Below are 18,025 nucleotides of genomic sequence, written 5' to 3' on the forward strand. Positions count from 1 at the left end.
CCAGGCTTCTTGTCCAAGATCTCAGGCAGGTCTCTTGCCTCCTCCCCACCCTTCATCTAGAAGGAAGTTGTAACTTGCTCTTTCTGTTTCTAGCGCATTTTTTCCCTTGACTGTGATTACACTGTATATTTCATGTCCTCTTTTCTGGTCTATGTTACAACACAACTTCCCGATGTCATACATACTTCATCAATATCTTGACCTTCATCAGAGTGGAGCCACGTCCGTCAGCTCTCAGGTACAACATGCACTTGGCTTGGAAAGTCCACTCAGGAAACAATTATTTAGCTAACCTCAGTTAATGACCACATTGTTGTCCTCTTCAAGGCTTTGTGGTCATTTCTGTAACTCCACTGGACAAACCAGTTGTGTCCAGTTCCTGGTTTCTATTAAAGATTATGTGTAGGTGTAAATCCTTTTGCATGAGTCATGTTTTCTTTAATTCCGGTTTCTCTGAGGTCAGATACCTAGAGGTGGAATGTACCAAGTCAAAGCGTTTGGATATTTTTTAAGGCTTTCAGCACCAATCATCCCTACTCTCTGCTTTCCCCAAGGCCTTCAAGAAACTCAAACGAGGCAGAGGATACAAATGATGGTGTTAAGAATTTTACAGTGTGGGCACTTCCCTGGTGGTCCAGTGGTTGAGACTACATGGTTCCACTTCAGGGGATGCTGGTTCGATCCCTGATCAGGGAACTAAGATTCTGCATGCCTTGCAGTGTGGCCAAAATAAATAATAAATTAAAGCCCTGTGAACCTATATACAGGTACTCTACAGTTTAAAAAAAGAAGAATTTACAGGGTGACTGGCATATAATCAGCCCTCAGGAAGCACTCTTCTCTCTTGAAAAAGATACACAACACACATGTAGACAGACACACGAGTGTGCCCGTAAACATGCAGATGTGATCCAAAGCATCCAGCCTCTGAATACTGACCCTTTCTCCTAAATAAAGTATAAGCTCTCCTGGGCAGCTACAAACAGGTATGCCAGGCTTATCAAACTTGAATGTGTGTAAGAACCATAAAACACATATCCTGATGCAATAAATCTAGGATGGGGCCAGAGATGCTATACTTCTCCAGCTCCCAAATAAGTACACTGCTGGTCTGTGGACCACACTTTGAGTCACAAGCAGGTATGCCAAAGACACAACAGGCTTGTAGAAACACATGCAGGCATAACTGAAAACCTTCATGAACTTCATGTGCACGTGAATTTGTGATTTCTAAAAAATCACTAGGTAATAGGAGATGGATCTATGGATCTCTAGGGGCATGGACCTATGCTTCATGGGAAAATTTGATCTGTTAGCAGATCCTAAGAAAAGGGATCTTAGGTTCTCGCAATCTATGGGACCCAGAACCTAAGAAAAGTTATGATCTGGGAGTGTGAGGGTAGTGCTAGGATGGGGTGGAACAGAAAAGGACAGGACAGGACAGCCTGGACATTCCCTCTCTGAAATAAGTGCTGCTCCCATGAAATGGGGCTTGGGTCCTCAACTGTCCAATCTAGACCTTTAAGGTACCTGGAAGCCTTCACTTTCCCCAGGACCATGCCTCTAAATAGCAGCAACCTCCCTCATCTGCCCCCAGCTTCCTTGAGGCCCCAGGGTCAGAAAAGCAAGGAGCAATCGGTGAACCTGTCATTCACCTTGTCCTTTTCCTAACAGTATCTTTTGTTAAACAGAATTTTAAATGTTATTGTAGTCAAACTTACCAATGTCTTTATGATTAGTACTTTTGTGTCCTCTTTAAAGAATCTTTCTCTGACCTTTTCATGAGGTCATGAAAACATTATCCTGTATCACATTCTAAAAGTTTTACGGTTTTTCCTGTTGTATTGTCTACTTGGAACTGTTTGCATGCTATGAAAGGTTGTGATCAAGTTTCTCTTCTTTCTCCTTCTTTTCTGAAAATATGCATAGGGAGGTGGCCATTTACCCCAGTGCCATTTATTAAAAACACTCTCTTTTGCCTACTGGTTTGCCAGTCAATTTGTGACATAAATCAAATTTCTGCATGTGAATGGGATTGTTTGGGGGCTCTTTATTCTAATTAGTTTGTGTGAGCTTCAAATTTATTGCCTCTCAGCTCCAAATCCATCCTTCATGGCTTGTAATATGGGAACATTCTCCCTTGTTAGCCAACATGAGGGCTTCCCCCGTAGCTCAGCTGGTAAAGAATCCACCTGCAATACAGGAAACCCTGGTTTGATTCCTGGGCAGGAATATCCCCTGGAGAAGAGCTAGGCTATCCACTCCAGTATTCTTGGACTTCCCTTGTGGCTCAGACAGTAAAGAAACTGCCTTCAACTAGGGAGATCTGGGTTCGATCCCTGGGTTGGGAAGATCCCCTGGAGGAGGGCATGGCAACCCACTCCAGTATTCTGGCCTGGAAAATCCCCATGGACAGAGGAGCCTGATGGGCTACAGTCCATGGGGTCGCAGAGAGTTGGACACGACTGAGCAACTCAGCACAGCACAGGTGACTTGATGTTAATCTTTATCAGTAGTGGGCGCAGGACGGACACAGGAGGGAGGAGAAAGGGGCTCCTTTTCCGGATTCTGACGTGCATTCCTTTTCCTTTCTCTGGTGCCACTACCCTGGTGTGTGCACCAGGGAGCTCACCCAGCAGGTTTGTTCAGTGGAGCCCCGCCTAGCCAGCTGCCAGAAGAGATCCCAGGGCAATCCAGCAGGCTGCTGCCTCCTGGTCACGGTTTCCCAGTTAGTTCAATAGCACCCCCAGCAGGCAGCTTCCCAGAGCATCCCTCCAGCACCCCCAGCTGGCCTCTGCCCTTGGACTGTGGACCAGCTCTGGTTTGGGAAAACTCAGCCAACCAACGGACTGCCACCACATCCTCTAAGTCTGAATCTTAACCTTGGAGAGAATTCACTCTCCGGCAAGTTTGTTCTTTCCTTGACTGCTTACTCTCCCTCAGTCCTAGAGCTTTCTTTTTTCCCTTTTTAGTTATAAGTTTCACATTAAACCTGCCCAGCTCACATTGCTGAGTTTTTTTTCTGTCTTCTCATTCAATGTTTGTATACTATTGGTCTGTGAGTCTATCCTTTGCCAATATCACAATATTTCATTTTCTTTAATTTATGATAAATCCTAATAATTTGTAGAATAAGTTTTCCTGCTTTCTTCCTGTTTTTATGGCCACACTGCATGGCATGTGGGATCTTTGTTCCCTGAACAGGGATCAAACTGGAGTCCCCTGGTTTGGAAGGCAAAGTCTTAACCACTGGACCACCAGGGACGTCCCTGTCTTGTTCTTATATTCTTCGTTTATGTTTTTTGCTAGTCTTGTCTCTTTGCTTTTCCAAATACATTTCTTCAATAGCTTCTGCAAGATACATACACATTCGAACAAACAAAGCAACAATAGCCTAAAAGAATTTTTATCCAGGATGGTACTGAATCTATAAATATATTGGGGGAAAGTACAGCTTTATGATATTAAGGTTTGTAACTTATGAATATAGTATCTCTTTCTTTCTATTTAGGTATTCTTTAATTTCTCTTGAAAAAAAGGTTTATCATTTTCTCCATAAAGATTTTACACATCTTTTCTTAATCCTATTTGATTTTTTATGCAACTGTAAAAAGTCCATCTTTGTTTCTGGGATATCGAAATATAATTAGTTGTTCACTGCTGAGTGCTGATCTGCCAGAATCAGAGACCAACATCCATGCCCAGTACAGAACCATTCCCTGGGGTGATCAGCCAGCTACCTGGTGGCGGGTTGATTACATCGGGCCACTTGCATCTTGGAAGGGACATCAGGGAATAGACACTTTGGATATGAATTTGCCTTTCCTGTATGCAATGTTTCCCTGTATGCAAAACTACCAGACATGTACTTACGGAAAGCCTTATCCACCTTGCCTTACAATAATGCTCTGATCAACGAACTCAGTTCACAGCAAAAGAAGTGTGGCAGTGGGCCCATGCTCATGGAATTCACCATCATTCTAAAACAGCTGACTTGATAGAACAGTGAAACAGCCTTTTGCAGACTCAGCTGGAGTACCAGCCAGATGACAATACGCTGCAGGGCTGGGCAAGCTTCTCTAGAAGGCTGTCCTTGCTCTAACTCAGTGTCCAACACATCTTGCTGTTTCTCCCATAATCAGGATTCATGGGTTCAGAAATCAGGAGGTAGAGACGGAGGGGCACCTCCCACTGTCACTCCTAGGGAGCCATTAGCAAGTGTTACCTTCTCGTCCCCTTGGCTTTGTGCACTGTTGGCCTAGAGGTGTTAGTTCTGGAGGGAGGAACGTTTCCGCCAGGTGACACAGCAGTGATCCCATTGAACTGAAAATTAAAACTACCATCCGGGTGTGGCCTAAATAAATAAATAAAGTAGGGCTTCCCTGGTGGCGTAGTGGTTAAGAATCCTCCTGCCAGTGTGGAGAGTATGGGTTCGATCCCTGGTCTGGGAGGATTCCACATGCTGCAGAGCAACTAAGCCCATGTACCGGCAACTACTGAGTCCACACTCCAGAGAGTGAGACGCAGCTACCCAGGGCCTGTGCTCTGCAACAAGAGAAGCATGGCTGTGAGAAGCCCGTGTCCCACAGTGAAGGGTAGGCCCAGCTCGCTGCACCTGGAGAAAGGCCTGACAGCAATGAAGACCCAGGGCAACCAAAAATTAAAAAAATCATAATAAATAAAGTAAAACTACCATTTGACTACTTTGGGTTCTTCATGTCTCTAAAACAACAGGTAGAGAAGAGAGGTATGGTGTTGCTTGGAGTGGCTGATCATGACTACAAGGGAAAATTGGACTACTGCACCACACGGAAGGTGTGGAAGTGTGTGTCTGGAATACAGGCGATCCCATAGAGACTTGGTAATATTATATATTTTACTCTGCAATTAAGTCATTGATTGATTAAGACAAAGGACTATAGAAGGACAGTGGAAGAAAGTTACTGTAAATACCGGCTCCAACTATGTGACCAGTTACAGGTGTGAGGCCTGTAATAGTCTTGACATTTCCTCCTTATTTTGCTATGAACCCATGTGTGCATATTGTCTTTCTTTTCTTTCTTTCCTCTCGTTACCTTATCATGTAACATAAGATGACTTGACTGTAGTATTTATGTATTGTTAATTTTAACATCATAGTGTTTAAGTTACTGGATATGAAGGAGGAAAGTAAATATCACTCAAGGGCTTTACTTCCTCTTCTGGGGAAGGAGTTAGTGTGTTTTGGGTTCTATACAGGATAATTGTATCCTGTCTGGCAGGATTATGAACCTGTCATTATCATTACTTGAAGATTAAGTATGATTTAAGGAGATCTGTATGGATGCTCAGTCGACTTGTAATGGTTAATTTTATATGTCAACTTGACTGACCATGAAATGCACAGGTTAAGCGTTGTTTCTAGGTGTGTCTGCGGCACTGTATCCAGATTAGGTTAACATTTGAATCTGCGCACTCAGTAAAGTGAATTGCTCTCCTCAGTGTGTGTGGGCCTCATCCAAACTTTTGAGGCCCAGTAGGACAAAAGGTGAAGGGAGGAGGAATTTATACCTTTTTCCTGCCTCTCTGCATGAGATGGGAGAAGGCAAGGGCACCCCACTCCAGTATTCTTGCCTGGAAAATCCCGTGGATGGACAAGCCTGGTAGGTTGCAGTCCGTGGGGTCCCTAGGGTCAGACATGACTGAGCGACTTCACTTTCACTTTTCACTTTCATGCATTGGAGAAGGAAATGGCAACCCACTCCAGTGTTCTTGCTTGGAGAATCCCAGGGATGGGGGAGCCTGGTGGGCTGTCATCTATGGGGTCACGCAGAGTTTGACATGACTGAAGCGACTTAGCAGCAGCAGCAGCTGCATGAGATGGGACATCTCACCTCTATGTCTCCTGCCCTTAAGTAAAATTTACACCATCAGCTCTTAGGTCTTCAGTCCTAAACTGCATTATGCCACTGATTTTCTTGGGTCTTCATTTTACAGATGGCAGATTATAGGACTTAGCCTCCATAACTGCATGAGCTAATGTGTCATAACAATAAATAAATAAATACACACACATATATATTGCTATGAATATCATGGCATCCAGTCCCATCACTTTATGGCAAAGAGATGGGGAGACAGTGGCTGACTTTATTTTTCTGGGCTCTAAAATCACTGCAGATGGTGATTGCAGCCATGAAATTAAAAAACACTTACTCCTTCGAAGGAAAGTTATGACCAACCTAGACAGCATATTAAAAAGCAGAGACATTACTTTGCCAACAAAGGTCCGTCTAGTCAAGGCTATGGTTTTTCCAGTGGTCATGTATGGATGTGAGAGTTGTACTATAAAGAAAGCTGAGTGCTGAAGAATTTATGCTTTTGAAGTGTGGTGTTGGAGAAGATTCTTGAGAGTCCCTTGGACTGCAAGGAGATCCAACTAGTCCATCCTAAAAGAGATCAGTCCTGGGTGTTCATTGGAGGGACTGATGTTGAAGCTGAAACGCCAATACTTTGGCCATCTGATGCGAAGAGCTGACTCACTGGAAAAGACCTGATGCTGGGAAAGATTGAGGGCAGGAGGAGAAGGAGACAACAGAGGATGAGACGGTTGGATGGCATCACCGACTCAATGGGCATGGGTTTGGGTGGACTCCGGGAGTTGGTGATGGACAGGGAGGCCTGGCGTGCTGTAGTTCATGGGGTCGCAAAGAGTCGGACATGACTGGGCGACTGAACTGAACTAATATATATATATATCTCCTATTGGTCCTACCGGTTCTATTTCCCTCAGGGTAGAACCCTAATGTCGTTCACTTGCGCAGTCATGTCCAATTCTTTTGCGACCCCACGTACTGTAACCCTCCAGGCTCCTTTGTCCAGGTGGATTCTTTACCACTGAGCCACCTGGGAAGCTAGAAGCCTAGTACTCTATGTTAAAAATTACTATTAAACTCAGTGAAAGTTGTCAGTGTGGACTTAAAAATTGCTACTGATGAATCTACTTGCAGGACAGCAATGGAGACACAGGCATAAACAACAGGCTATGGACACAGTGAGGGAAAGAGAAGGAGGGAGGAATTGAGAGAGTAACATCGAAACCTATACATTACTGTGTGTAAAACAGATAGCCAGTGCGAATTTGCTGTATGAGGTGGGGAACTCAAACAAGGAGGTCTGTGACAACCTAGAGGGGTGGGGTGGGGTGGGGTGGGGTGGGAGGGAGATTCACGAGGGAGGGGTAATAATATTTTGATATGTGGTCTGGCTAGCCTCCATTCTTACACTTTTTTAAAATGTTACCTTTATACTAATATATGAGCTGTAGAATAACTTTGCCAAGCTGTTTTTAAAGACTATATTAGGGTTTTTATTGCAGTTTTATTGAATTTATAAATGCGTTTTTAAAGAGTTGCAATCTTTGCCTTTTTGAGTCTTTCCAAACACAAACATTAATTCTCCATTTATTCAGTTCTTATTTTAAACCTTCAATAAAATTCTTTTTTTTTTCTTTTTAATCCATGATGTTCTGATGGAATTTTTAGATTTGTTCCTAGGAATATTGTAGGGTTTGCTTCTTGGGATTATTTATGTCTACTTTTATTATTTCTACTGATTTTGGGTAATGTGGAGAAATGCCATAGAATTTTGTATAGACTTTATACTGCACAATTCCAATGAAATGAAATGTCATCCATTATACTGAAAGTCTTAAATTGTTATGTAGGAAATGATATTGTCTGCCAATAATAACATTAAGCTTTCTCTCATTCTTACACATTTTATTCCTTTATCTCATTGCATAGTTTTGTATATCTCATACACTGTTAAAAAATAGTGGTGACTCATTCTATTTATGACTTTAATGACAATACCTCTGAAAATTCAACTTAATGTAAGTTTTGCTACAAAGTTTGTCTTTTTTTTCCTTTTTTGGATTAATTTCTATCCTTTCTTTTCCTTTTTTTAAAAAAATATTTTGACTGCTGTGCAGCACGTGGCATCTTAGTTACTCGACCAGGGATTGAGCCTACGCCCCTTGCGCTGGAAGCTCAGAGTCTTAACCACTGGACCGCCAAGGGGAATCCCCATTTCCATTCCTAATTTTATCGAAGAATTCACATTTCAGTTTTAGGAGAGCTGTTTAAAATTTACTGAATTCTGTTGAGCATTTTGTTTAAGATGTTTCCATCTTTGTTCAGAGCAGACAAAATTGGCACATAATTATTTTTTCTTCTCCAGGTCAGAGTATTTGGTTGTAGATTCAAATTTTTACTAACCTCAGCAAATTTGTTGTTTATGACTACATAACAAATTGTCCCAAAACAGCATCTTAAAACCATTAACATCATCTCACAGTCTGAGAATTAAGGTTTATTGAAATCCTCCGGGAGTTTGTGATGGACAGGGAGGCCTGGTGTGCTGCGATTCATGGGCTCGCAAAGAGTCGGACACGACTAAGCGACTGAACTGGACTGCACTGAACTGAAATCCTCATGTGTCTTCTTGAAAGCAATAGATAAAAGTCATGAATATATGCTGACATGGTTGAAATAAAGAAATCTTCATAGATAGCCAAGGAAAGTATGTGTAACCCTTCCCTGAAAGATCATATAATTAAGGTATATCCATCCATTTTGTAAACCATAAATAATTACTGTTTTGTAAACTATAAAAATCACATTTCTCAGATCATATTATCAAAAGAACAAGAAAGCCTGAATGCTTGTAATTCGTATTCTGACCAAGGATTATACAGTGGATTTTTAGAAGGCTTTATTTAGACTTTGTGCAAACTTATTATATGTTAATTAATAAAACTGAGTGGTTTTGAGTATGTAAAACGATGTGTAAGTGATGAAGTGTTAACCCACCACCAACATTAACATTAACCAGCATTGTCATCTCCCACCTTGTTTAATGTTGTGGATAACCGATGATAACAATAAAATATTTGGTAACAGAAAAAAGCATCCAGGATCATCTTGGCCGGATGGTTCTGGCCTGGGGTCTCTCACAGGTTATAATCAAACTGTTTGCCAGTTTGAAACAAGACTAGATGGAGACTAAAAAATCTATTTCTAAGTTGCTCACATGACGGCAGACCTTGTTTCCACAGAGGCTGTTGACCAGAGGCATTAGTTCCTTTGGGACCACTCCACAGATGGCTGAATGTCCTTATGGCGTGCCAGCCGAGTTCTGCCTCAGTAGATGATTGAGGAGAGCACAGCCTCCCAAAATGGAAACTAATCTCTTTTAATGATCTAATCTCATAAGGACATAATGATCTATCACTCTGCAACGCTTTATTTGTCACACAAACCAACTGTGCAAAAATGTGGGAGGGGACCACACTAGGGTGTGAATACCAAGACGTGAGGATCATTGGAAGTCAACTTGGAGGGTGGCTAAAATGAATAAAATAAAATATGTGAAATTAACATGAAATGAATGGTTCATAAAATGAATTCAGTGGCTCTTCTCCTTTTCCCTCATCTCTGAAATGGTGAATTCAATACATGCAGTTGTTGCTCTTAGCATATTGGTTCAAATAGTATGGACTATTTTCTTCGACCTGTGACATTTTTCAGGAGAGGATTGACTTACAATTTGGTTTTATCTTTGTAAAAAAATCATTATCTAATTAAGTTCTCTGTTTACTTTAGAATCCATAGAGCACAGAAAAATGTGTAGCAAAGTTCCCTACTTGGCCCTAGCTCTAGGAATTCCAGCTGTTATTACTTTCCGCTCCACTGAGTTGAGAACAATATCACCCTCCTGTGTTTCTGGCCAAGAATGTATCCTCCACGTGACCTACCATGACAATATTCCTATTGTTGGGGAAGGCAGTCTCAAGCATGCATCCCCCACTGCAGAAGAAGGGGCCTTGGACCTGAAATATGATACTTGCTTACCAAGCAATAGAGTCCACATAGCCTGTGCCAGACTTACTGCCATGTGTAGAAATATCTTCCCTTCTTTCAACCTCAACACATGCTCCTTCGTTTTGTGTCAGTGTATGCCCTTGGGCATCTGGTCAGCCCCACAGCTGTATCTGTCCTCAACAGGGAAAGAACGGGGTGGAGTCCCTTTACTGTGACATGAGAGGAGTGCATTAAATTGACCAGCATTAGCTGCCAGGAGAGACTCCCTGGCCATGGGAGATCAAAGTCCACTGTGGAAGTGTCTTATGGGGTTGAAACATTATTTCACCCAATGCTTGATTATGTTTTTGCTTTCCTTGGAGACTCTGATACCAATATATTGGGTTGGCAAAAAAAATCGGGTGTTTTTTTTTTTTTCAGGATGTTATGGAAAGATGCGAACAAAATGTTTTGGTCAACCCAATACAATGGACAGACAGAAGTGTTTGGAGTCCTCCTGCAGGACTGATAATCAGTTCATGTCGTTCTGCTCAACACTTATTTTAAGACAGAAGAAGCCATGTCTTGGGAGAGAGAAGAAATGAAAGAGGCTCAAGATCACTGCAGAAGGCAAGTATCCACCATTTTTTGAGAGCCTGCACTGGCCATGTAACATTGCTATTCATTTTGCTTTGCACATCCCAATGCTCTATACACTGTGAGAAACTGATTTTTATCACCACTTTGCAAGTTAAGAGATTAAGATGTTAGAGATAAAGTTGTTTGTCCCAAATCACAGAGTTGAGTCTTTTCAGAACTATGATGTGAAGTCATGACTGTCTAGCTCCTAAGCCTCTTTCTTCCACTCCATATCTGTAGGAGGGAAGCCTCTCATCCAGATATTTCCTCATCAGCACCCACCCAACTCATCCTCCCCAATGTACCACACGAAGCAAGATGTACAGAGAGAAACATACTCATTTATTTATTGACAAGTCAACAGGCATTTGTTGGCTTCTTCTGCAAAGAAGATATTGGTGTTAGAACCAAGTCTTCACCATGGAGTGATCCAAGCCTGGGCGTAGAAACAGAATTCCCACACCACACAGAGTAGGAATCCAGAGACTCTCCCAAATGGCAGGAATCAGGCTGGGAGAGAAAATGAGATCAGGGCTTCAATATCGGAACCAGCTGAGTCATCTTCACATTCTGCCCCCCAAGAAATCCCTTGAGATAGAGAAAATAGCAAGGTACTGATAGAGTTGAATGAGTCTTGGTATCAGGAGGCTGAGTACAAGCCTCTATTTTACTAGAAAACTCTATAAAGTCAGGGCCTTGAGCTGGAGTATCCTCAAAATCCACTGGTCCCTTGGGCTTTTACCCTAAACAACATTCTGGAAATAACCTTAATAACACATACTGAGTGCATAGTACTTTTGGCAATGCACTTTCAAGTGCATTATATCCATTTTACATATAAGGAAGCTGAGACTCAGTTACTTGCCCAGGGCCCTTACTCAGAAGGGCTGGGATAGAATCAAAGCCATGAGCCATCCTGTGGAAATTCTTGCCCCTGGGAGAGAGGGCTCTTGAAGACCTCGGAGTCTGGCAGAAACTCTGCTTGGACTTGGGATCAGGAGTCCCCTGTTCATATGCTGGGAACTTCAGAGGGTTGAGACAGAGAAAGTTGGAGGGAGGGAGGTCAGCCTGCCCCACCCCTCCTTACCTTTCACAGGGGAAAGGCAGACTTTCCCACACACGGCCCTGCAGCACTTTAATGTACCTACACACTGGTCGTCTGTCTCACAGTGATTGAGGGGGATTAACATCAGACATTGGCCATGGACCACTGGACACGTCCCAGGCTTCTTCTTAACTGGAGAGAGTAGAGTCATGGATTAGAAGGCTTAGGCCTTCCACATCACCCCCCGCTACTTCTGGGCCCCAGCCCCTGCCCTAGCCTGAGCAGAGAGAATCCCCCCCTCTCCATGACCTCCATGTCCTTTCTGAGGCCAGGAAATACCTCCTGAACATAGGATCTGGTTCTCCTCTGACATTAAACCCTCAGTCAACGCAGGTAGCCAGTTGTCCAGTGCTGAGAGGTTGGGTGGCTGCCCACTACCTGGTTATCTGAATGACCAGATGACTCTTACCTGCAAAACTGACCTCTTGGCAGACTGGCTGCTTTACCAGCCAAGTGGGTAACATCCTGTCTGGGGCTGGATGACTTCCTGACAAACTTGGCTCAACAATTCTTGGCAAGGAGGAGGCCTGGCAGGATCCGCCCCCCATCTCCCCAAGGCTGTGTCCTTCGTTCCATTCCTCCCCACCAGCTCCTCCACCTTCTCACCTGGGTGTGTGACATTGACAGGGTCCAGACATTTGGTTCCGCAAGTGTCGAGGCAGCATTTCTTCTTGTGTGGACACTGCCAGTCACTACTGCACTTGGGTTTCTCATCTCCAAAGCACTGGGCAGGTTTTCTAGGAGGGCAGGCCCCAGCTTTCAAAGCTTTTGAAGAGAAGTTCAAGAGTTTGGGAGGAGGCTGGGTGTTGCGTAGGCCCTCACAGCTCCTGGACAAAGCACCGCTCTCCAGCAGTGACCCTCGCCCAGGTGACTGTCCACAAAGTCCGAAGGGAAGTCCCCTCCTGGACAGGCTTGATGAAATCACACACATGGTCAGGAGAAAGGCATAGGGCTCCCAGCCAAGGTTTCTGGCTTCAGACAAAAGCAAAGGCTACTCATGGAGTAAGCAAGGCTGAGGGGAATGGAGATGGAGGGAACTAAACAGAGATAAATGGAACTGACAGGGCAGGAGAGCTAGAGCCAGAGGCAGGAAAACAGATTAATGGAAAGAATCAGCAAGAGTCAGACTGATGACTGGAGAACCAGAGACTAGGAAATAAGGGGGAGAGAGAGAGAGAGAAATAAGAACAGGAATGGAGTGAGACCTGGGCTGACAGATAGCAAAGTAAAAGAAGAATTTTCAGATGCTCAGAAGCCCGCACAGAGACCCTGGAGCCCAGGTGGACATAAACACACTCCCAGGGACATCTCCTGAAGCTAAGCTCAGAGCTCACAGTCTAGAGAAGCAGACATCCCCACACCACCTCTGACGTTGCAGCCAAGATGGTACCAGGGTATCTCCAACTCACCATTTTCAGCACCTTCCACAGCCCAAAGTGCCAGGGTTCCCAGGGCAAGAAGCACGAAGGGGAAGAGGCCACTGAGCTTCATGGTGAGGGCAGGGGTGATGCTGATGGCCAGACCTCGCAATTTATACCTTCACTAGTGGGTGTCGCCTCACCAGCATTTCCTTGGCCCCTCCCAGCTTCCATGGCATAAATAGGAAGCCAGAGACCAGGACGCTTGATACCAGAGAGACAGTGGCTCATTCCTGTCCCAGGCAAGACTGCAAGGCCACTGGAATAACTGCCAGGGAAGAAACAGAGGAGAGGCTGGCCTGGGAGATGTCGGCAGGTTTATGAGGAAACTCTCAGGTGTCCATCTGAACCCTGAACATTGTGGGGGCCCCAGGTCCCTTAGCCTTGTTAGTGGAGATGTGGTTAAAAGGTCAACTGCAAGGATGCTATTTAGTCCTGGATTCTCAGCTAAGATGTTGGGAAATGCACCCCTAGTTCTCCCACTCCTGGACTCCCAGGGAATTGTGAAACTCTCTACTGATGGCTCAATGCAGTTTCTTTCTCATATTTCAGATTACATTGAGACAAGCTGGGATCTGGGAACTAGGACCGGTTTCTCAGTGCTTGCACCTGGACTAACGGCTCCTGAGCAACAGAATACAAAGAATCTATAAGGGACTAAAAATAACTGCACGCATGCGCAGTTGGGGCAAATTATGAACAACAAGATACAAAAAGTTCAAAAACCCAACTGCCACTTCTGAGATGTGGGAGCCAAAACAGGGTACTACACATGCAGTCTTCACACAGCACCGCCAAGGAGGCGGGCAGACCACTCAAGCCACCCCTCCAGCCCCCTGGACTCATCCCCACCCTCACTCCACACAAAGGACCAGCTGGCCAGCCCGGCAAGCAAGTGAGCAAGGGAAATTGTTACTTGTTTTTGCTTCCTGGTGTCCCAGTAATGCCTTACCTGAATTAAGAAATCTTGTCTGACCTCTCATGGATTTCCATCGATTAAAAGATTCCAAGAACCCAGGTGGGTCACAACAAATCCTTCAGCTAACAGACATTGATCTTCACACCGCCCTCCCCCCCGCCCCCCCCCAGCCCAATATTTATACCATTATGTCTTCAGTGCCTATTCCATGTCTGGACATGGAAGGTGCTCATAAACAGTTGTCACATAAAAGATACAGAAGAAAGAGCTCTGCTTCCAACAAATCTCTTTGGAGCTCAGTTTTCCTGACTGTGAAATGGGATGATTCTAACAAATCAGGCTTCTCAGAGAGTTGTGAGGTTATGGGTGTGGAAGGACTCTGAAAAGAATAAATGAGTTGTTTCCTTTATGACTGAACAGAACTCAATCTGAGCTAAAGGGCCAAAGCAGCTCGCCAGTCACTATAATCAACACTTAGTTATAGTGTGTAATTTGAGATATTAGAGGAATGCTTCCTACCCCCAAATCCCCTACAAATTTCGTGCCACAACAAAAAATGATGGCTTCCAACTGGCAAAGCCTATTCTGTGTGCTAGCCTTTCTGAATAGATTGCTTCTTTAAAAAAATTTTTTTAGACATGTTTATTTATTCATTTTTGGTTGTGCTGGGTCTTCACTGCTGCATGGGCTTTTCTGTACTTGCAGCAAGCAGGTGCTACTGTCTGTGGCGCATGGGCTTCTCATTGCAGTGACTTCTCTTGTTGTGGAGCACCAGCTCTGGGGTGGGCGGCCTTCAGTAGTTGCGGCACACGGGCTCAGCAGTTGTGGCTCCTGGGCTCTGGAGCACAGGCTCCGTAGCTGTGGTGTGTGGGCTTAGCTGCTTTGTTGCATGTGTGATCTTCCCAGATCAGGGATTGAACCCATGTCTCCTGCATTTTAGGCGGATTCTTTAGCACGGAGCCACCAGGGAAGCCCTGAATAGATGACTTCTAATTATCAAGGGCGTGATCATTCTGTCTAGAACCCGAGCCAAATTTGTCTCACTGCAAAACCCAAACCCTTGCCTCAGTATCATGTCACCTCTTGATGCTTGGAAGTTCCCCATTCACTCTTCAAAGTAACAGTTTGTGGAAATTCATATAGACACAGGAGTCTTGCATTGCCAAGCTCCACATGAACTAATTTGTAAAATATCCTCTGACTAGACAGGCAGTTGATCCCTCTATGCAGAAGTCACTCGATGATTTAAATTTTGGTGGGGGACTTCCCTGGTGGTCCAGTGGTTAAAAATCCACCTTCTAATGCAGGGGATGAAGACCCAGTGCACTTTAAAGAAAAATGGTGGGAAAAGAAAAAAGAAAATAAAAATGCACCAGAGAGCTACTATGTGGGGGCTTTCACTCCTAGCTGGCGCACTCAGTAGGGCAAGTGAGAGATGGAGCATCTGACTTCCATCGGTGGGTAATACCACAGTCGGGTCAAACAGCCTGGCTTAGGCTCAGGACTCAGGTTCTCACCTAAACCACCCTGGGGACGATTTGATTCTTCTTACTCCGGGACAAGGATGACAGAATTGACCAGACTTCCCTCTCTCTGTTTCTTCCTTTTTACCTCAGTGTCACACTCAAGAGAGTATCTGCAGTTTTCTAAATATTTGCCTCATAAAGCGTGAAAGAGAGGCACTTCCCTGGTGGTCCAGGGGTTAAGAAACTGAGCTTCTACTACAATGGTCAGGGAATTAAGACTCATAAGCTGCACAGCATGGCCAGAACGAGAGAGAAAGAGTGAAAGAGGGAATGCTCCAGCTAGAGTTCTCTGTGATTGATTATAAAAAGCCAACTCCTTTCTCATCAGAAGAGTTCTGTGATCAATTAGCAATGTCTGCCATGGACACTATGTGAGGGTTACAACATTGTCTGATCATTTCTGTCCTTTGTCCGTGTGGTTCTAAGTGTTTAAATCATAGACTGTTGGGAATTCCCTGGTGGTTTGGTGGTTAGGTCTCCGTGCTCTCGCTGCAGGGACTGAGGGTTTGATTACAGTTTGGGGAAATCTGCAGGGACTGAGGGTTTGATTACAGTTTGGGGAAATAAGATTCTGGAAACCATACAGAGTGGTATATAATGGACTGTTAAGATTAAAAGGAATTCAAAGGTCATATAGACCAGTGCTCAGTAAGCTGTAGCCTAGAGACTAAATCCAGACAGCTGCTTATTTTTCTAAATGACTTTTTATTGGAACACAGACACACACTCATCTACGTATTGTCTGAAGCTACTTTCTCACTACAGTGGGAGGGTTGTATAGTTGTGGCAGAGACTCAAATTAGTCTTTAGACAAAGCCAGTATTTACTCTCAGTCCTTCACAGAATATGTTTGCTGCCTCCTGGTCCAGACCCAATCTCCCACTGGGAGCAGGAGACTGAGGCCCTCAAGAGAAGGTACAAGCCTGAAGCTGCATAATGAGTGAATTACACGACACCAGATTTCTAAAACTGGTTATTCCCATGCTGATCCCCGGAACCTACTTGGTAATGATAATGGGTGGACACTCATCCCTGCAAGCCCGATCTCAACCCAAGATTGATTCACTGAGCCTATCTCTCACACCCTCTATAAGTGAAGTGAAGTCGCTCAGTCGTGTCTGACTCTTTGCGACCCTGTGGACTGTAGCCCACCAGGCTCCTCTGTCCATGGGATTTTCCAGGCAAGAGTACTGGAGTGGGGTGCCATTGCCTTCTCCAACACCCTCTATAGTCTTCTATAAATACTATAGACTCATTCATTCATTCAGTTCATTCACACAAAAATCATTGAATGAATTCTACTGCATGCTGGGCTCTCAGGCTGCAATCAAGAAGATACACACAGTCAATACCATGTGGTTGCTAAGAACTTAAACTTCACAACATTATAAATCAATTATACTTCAATAAAATAAATATTTAAAAGCGTAAGTCAACTATACTTCAATAGAATAAATAAATTAAAAAATTATAGATCAACTATACTTCAGTAAAATATAAATTTAAAAAAAAAGAACCTTGGGACTTCCTTGGTGGTCTAGTGGTAAAGATTCCACTCTTCCACTGCAGGGGGCACAGGTTCAATCCCTGGTTGGGGAACTAAGATCCCACATGCCACAGATCAAAAAAATTAAGTTAAAAAAAAAGAACCTAAGCTTAAGGTCTGAGATATCTAGTTTGGAAGAAAATCACTGACCCTTTCTGAGGCTGTTTCCTCAGCTCTAAGATGGAAGTGTTGGTCTCTCCTGTCATGTGATTGGGGTAAGGAGTATTTGACAAGCACTCAGCACAGAGTCCAGTACACTCAGCGTGGTGGACATTTTTCTTATGACAGTCAGGTACACTAGACGTTAGGTACACAGGGCTTTCAGGTCCTTGGGTCCTTGGGTCTGGATCCTTCTTGCTCAGCCCCATTAAATGCCTGACTGAGCCTTTGAAACAGAGTTGTTCTTAGGGCATATGTGTGGGCAGGGCGTGCCCTCTATCTATATAAACAATTTGATTTTAAAATATATTACAAAATTCACAGGTCCATGTGAGGTATCATGGTTTATCCAAGAAGGTTTGAAATAATTGTAGAGAGGGACTTCCTTGGTGGCCCAGTGGTTAAGACTCCATGCTTCCAGTGCAAGGGGCGCAGGTTCGATCCCTGGTCAGGGAACTAAGATCCCACAAGCCGTACAGTATGACCTAAATAAATAAATAAAAATACTTAACAAAACAGAGTTTTCTTGAAGGAGAAGGATGAAATTTAGAAACTCTGCCTGACTTTCCAACCTGCAATATTCTTACCCAAATTTTCAGCCTGCCCTATGAATTTCATACTTACCAAATGCTGGGAATGCAAGAGCCAATATTAAAAAAAGATACTGTCTTTGGTTTTCTCTCACTCTTTAATCCTCTCACTGTTTATCCATCTATGTATCTATCATCTAGGTATCATGTACATATATGTGTATGAAAGTGAAAGTCGCTCAGTCATGTCAGACCCTGCGACCCCATGGACTCTAGCCCCCCAGACTCCTCCATCCATGAAATTCTCCAGGCAAGAATACTGGAGTGGGTAGCCATTTCCT

The 18,025-nt window shown here is 43.9% G+C and overlaps 1 protein-coding gene across 1 annotated transcript; it reads right to left on the reverse strand.

The window, feature by feature from the left end:
- Positions 1 to 10,804: 10,804 nt before the first annotated feature.
- LOC122681991 (antileukoproteinase) lies at positions 10,805 to 13,183 on the reverse strand. The gene is made up of 4 exons (XM_043884640.1): positions 12,996 to 13,183; positions 12,193 to 12,351; positions 11,569 to 11,718; positions 10,805 to 10,991 (listed from the first exon to the last, which is right to left on the reverse strand). Exons 1-4 carry the CDS (start codon positions 13,075 to 13,077, stop codon positions 10,987 to 10,989), a joined length of 396 nt encoding a protein of 131 aa, XP_043740575.1. The 5' UTR covers positions 13,078 to 13,183; the 3' UTR covers positions 10,805 to 10,986.
- Positions 13,184 to 18,025: the final 4,842 nt, after the last annotated feature.

This window comes from Cervus elaphus, chromosome 23, assembly GCF_910594005.1.
Source record: "Cervus elaphus chromosome 23, mCerEla1.1, whole genome shotgun sequence".
In the NCBI taxonomy this organism is placed as follows: domain Eukaryota; kingdom Metazoa; phylum Chordata; class Mammalia; order Artiodactyla; family Cervidae; genus Cervus; species Cervus elaphus.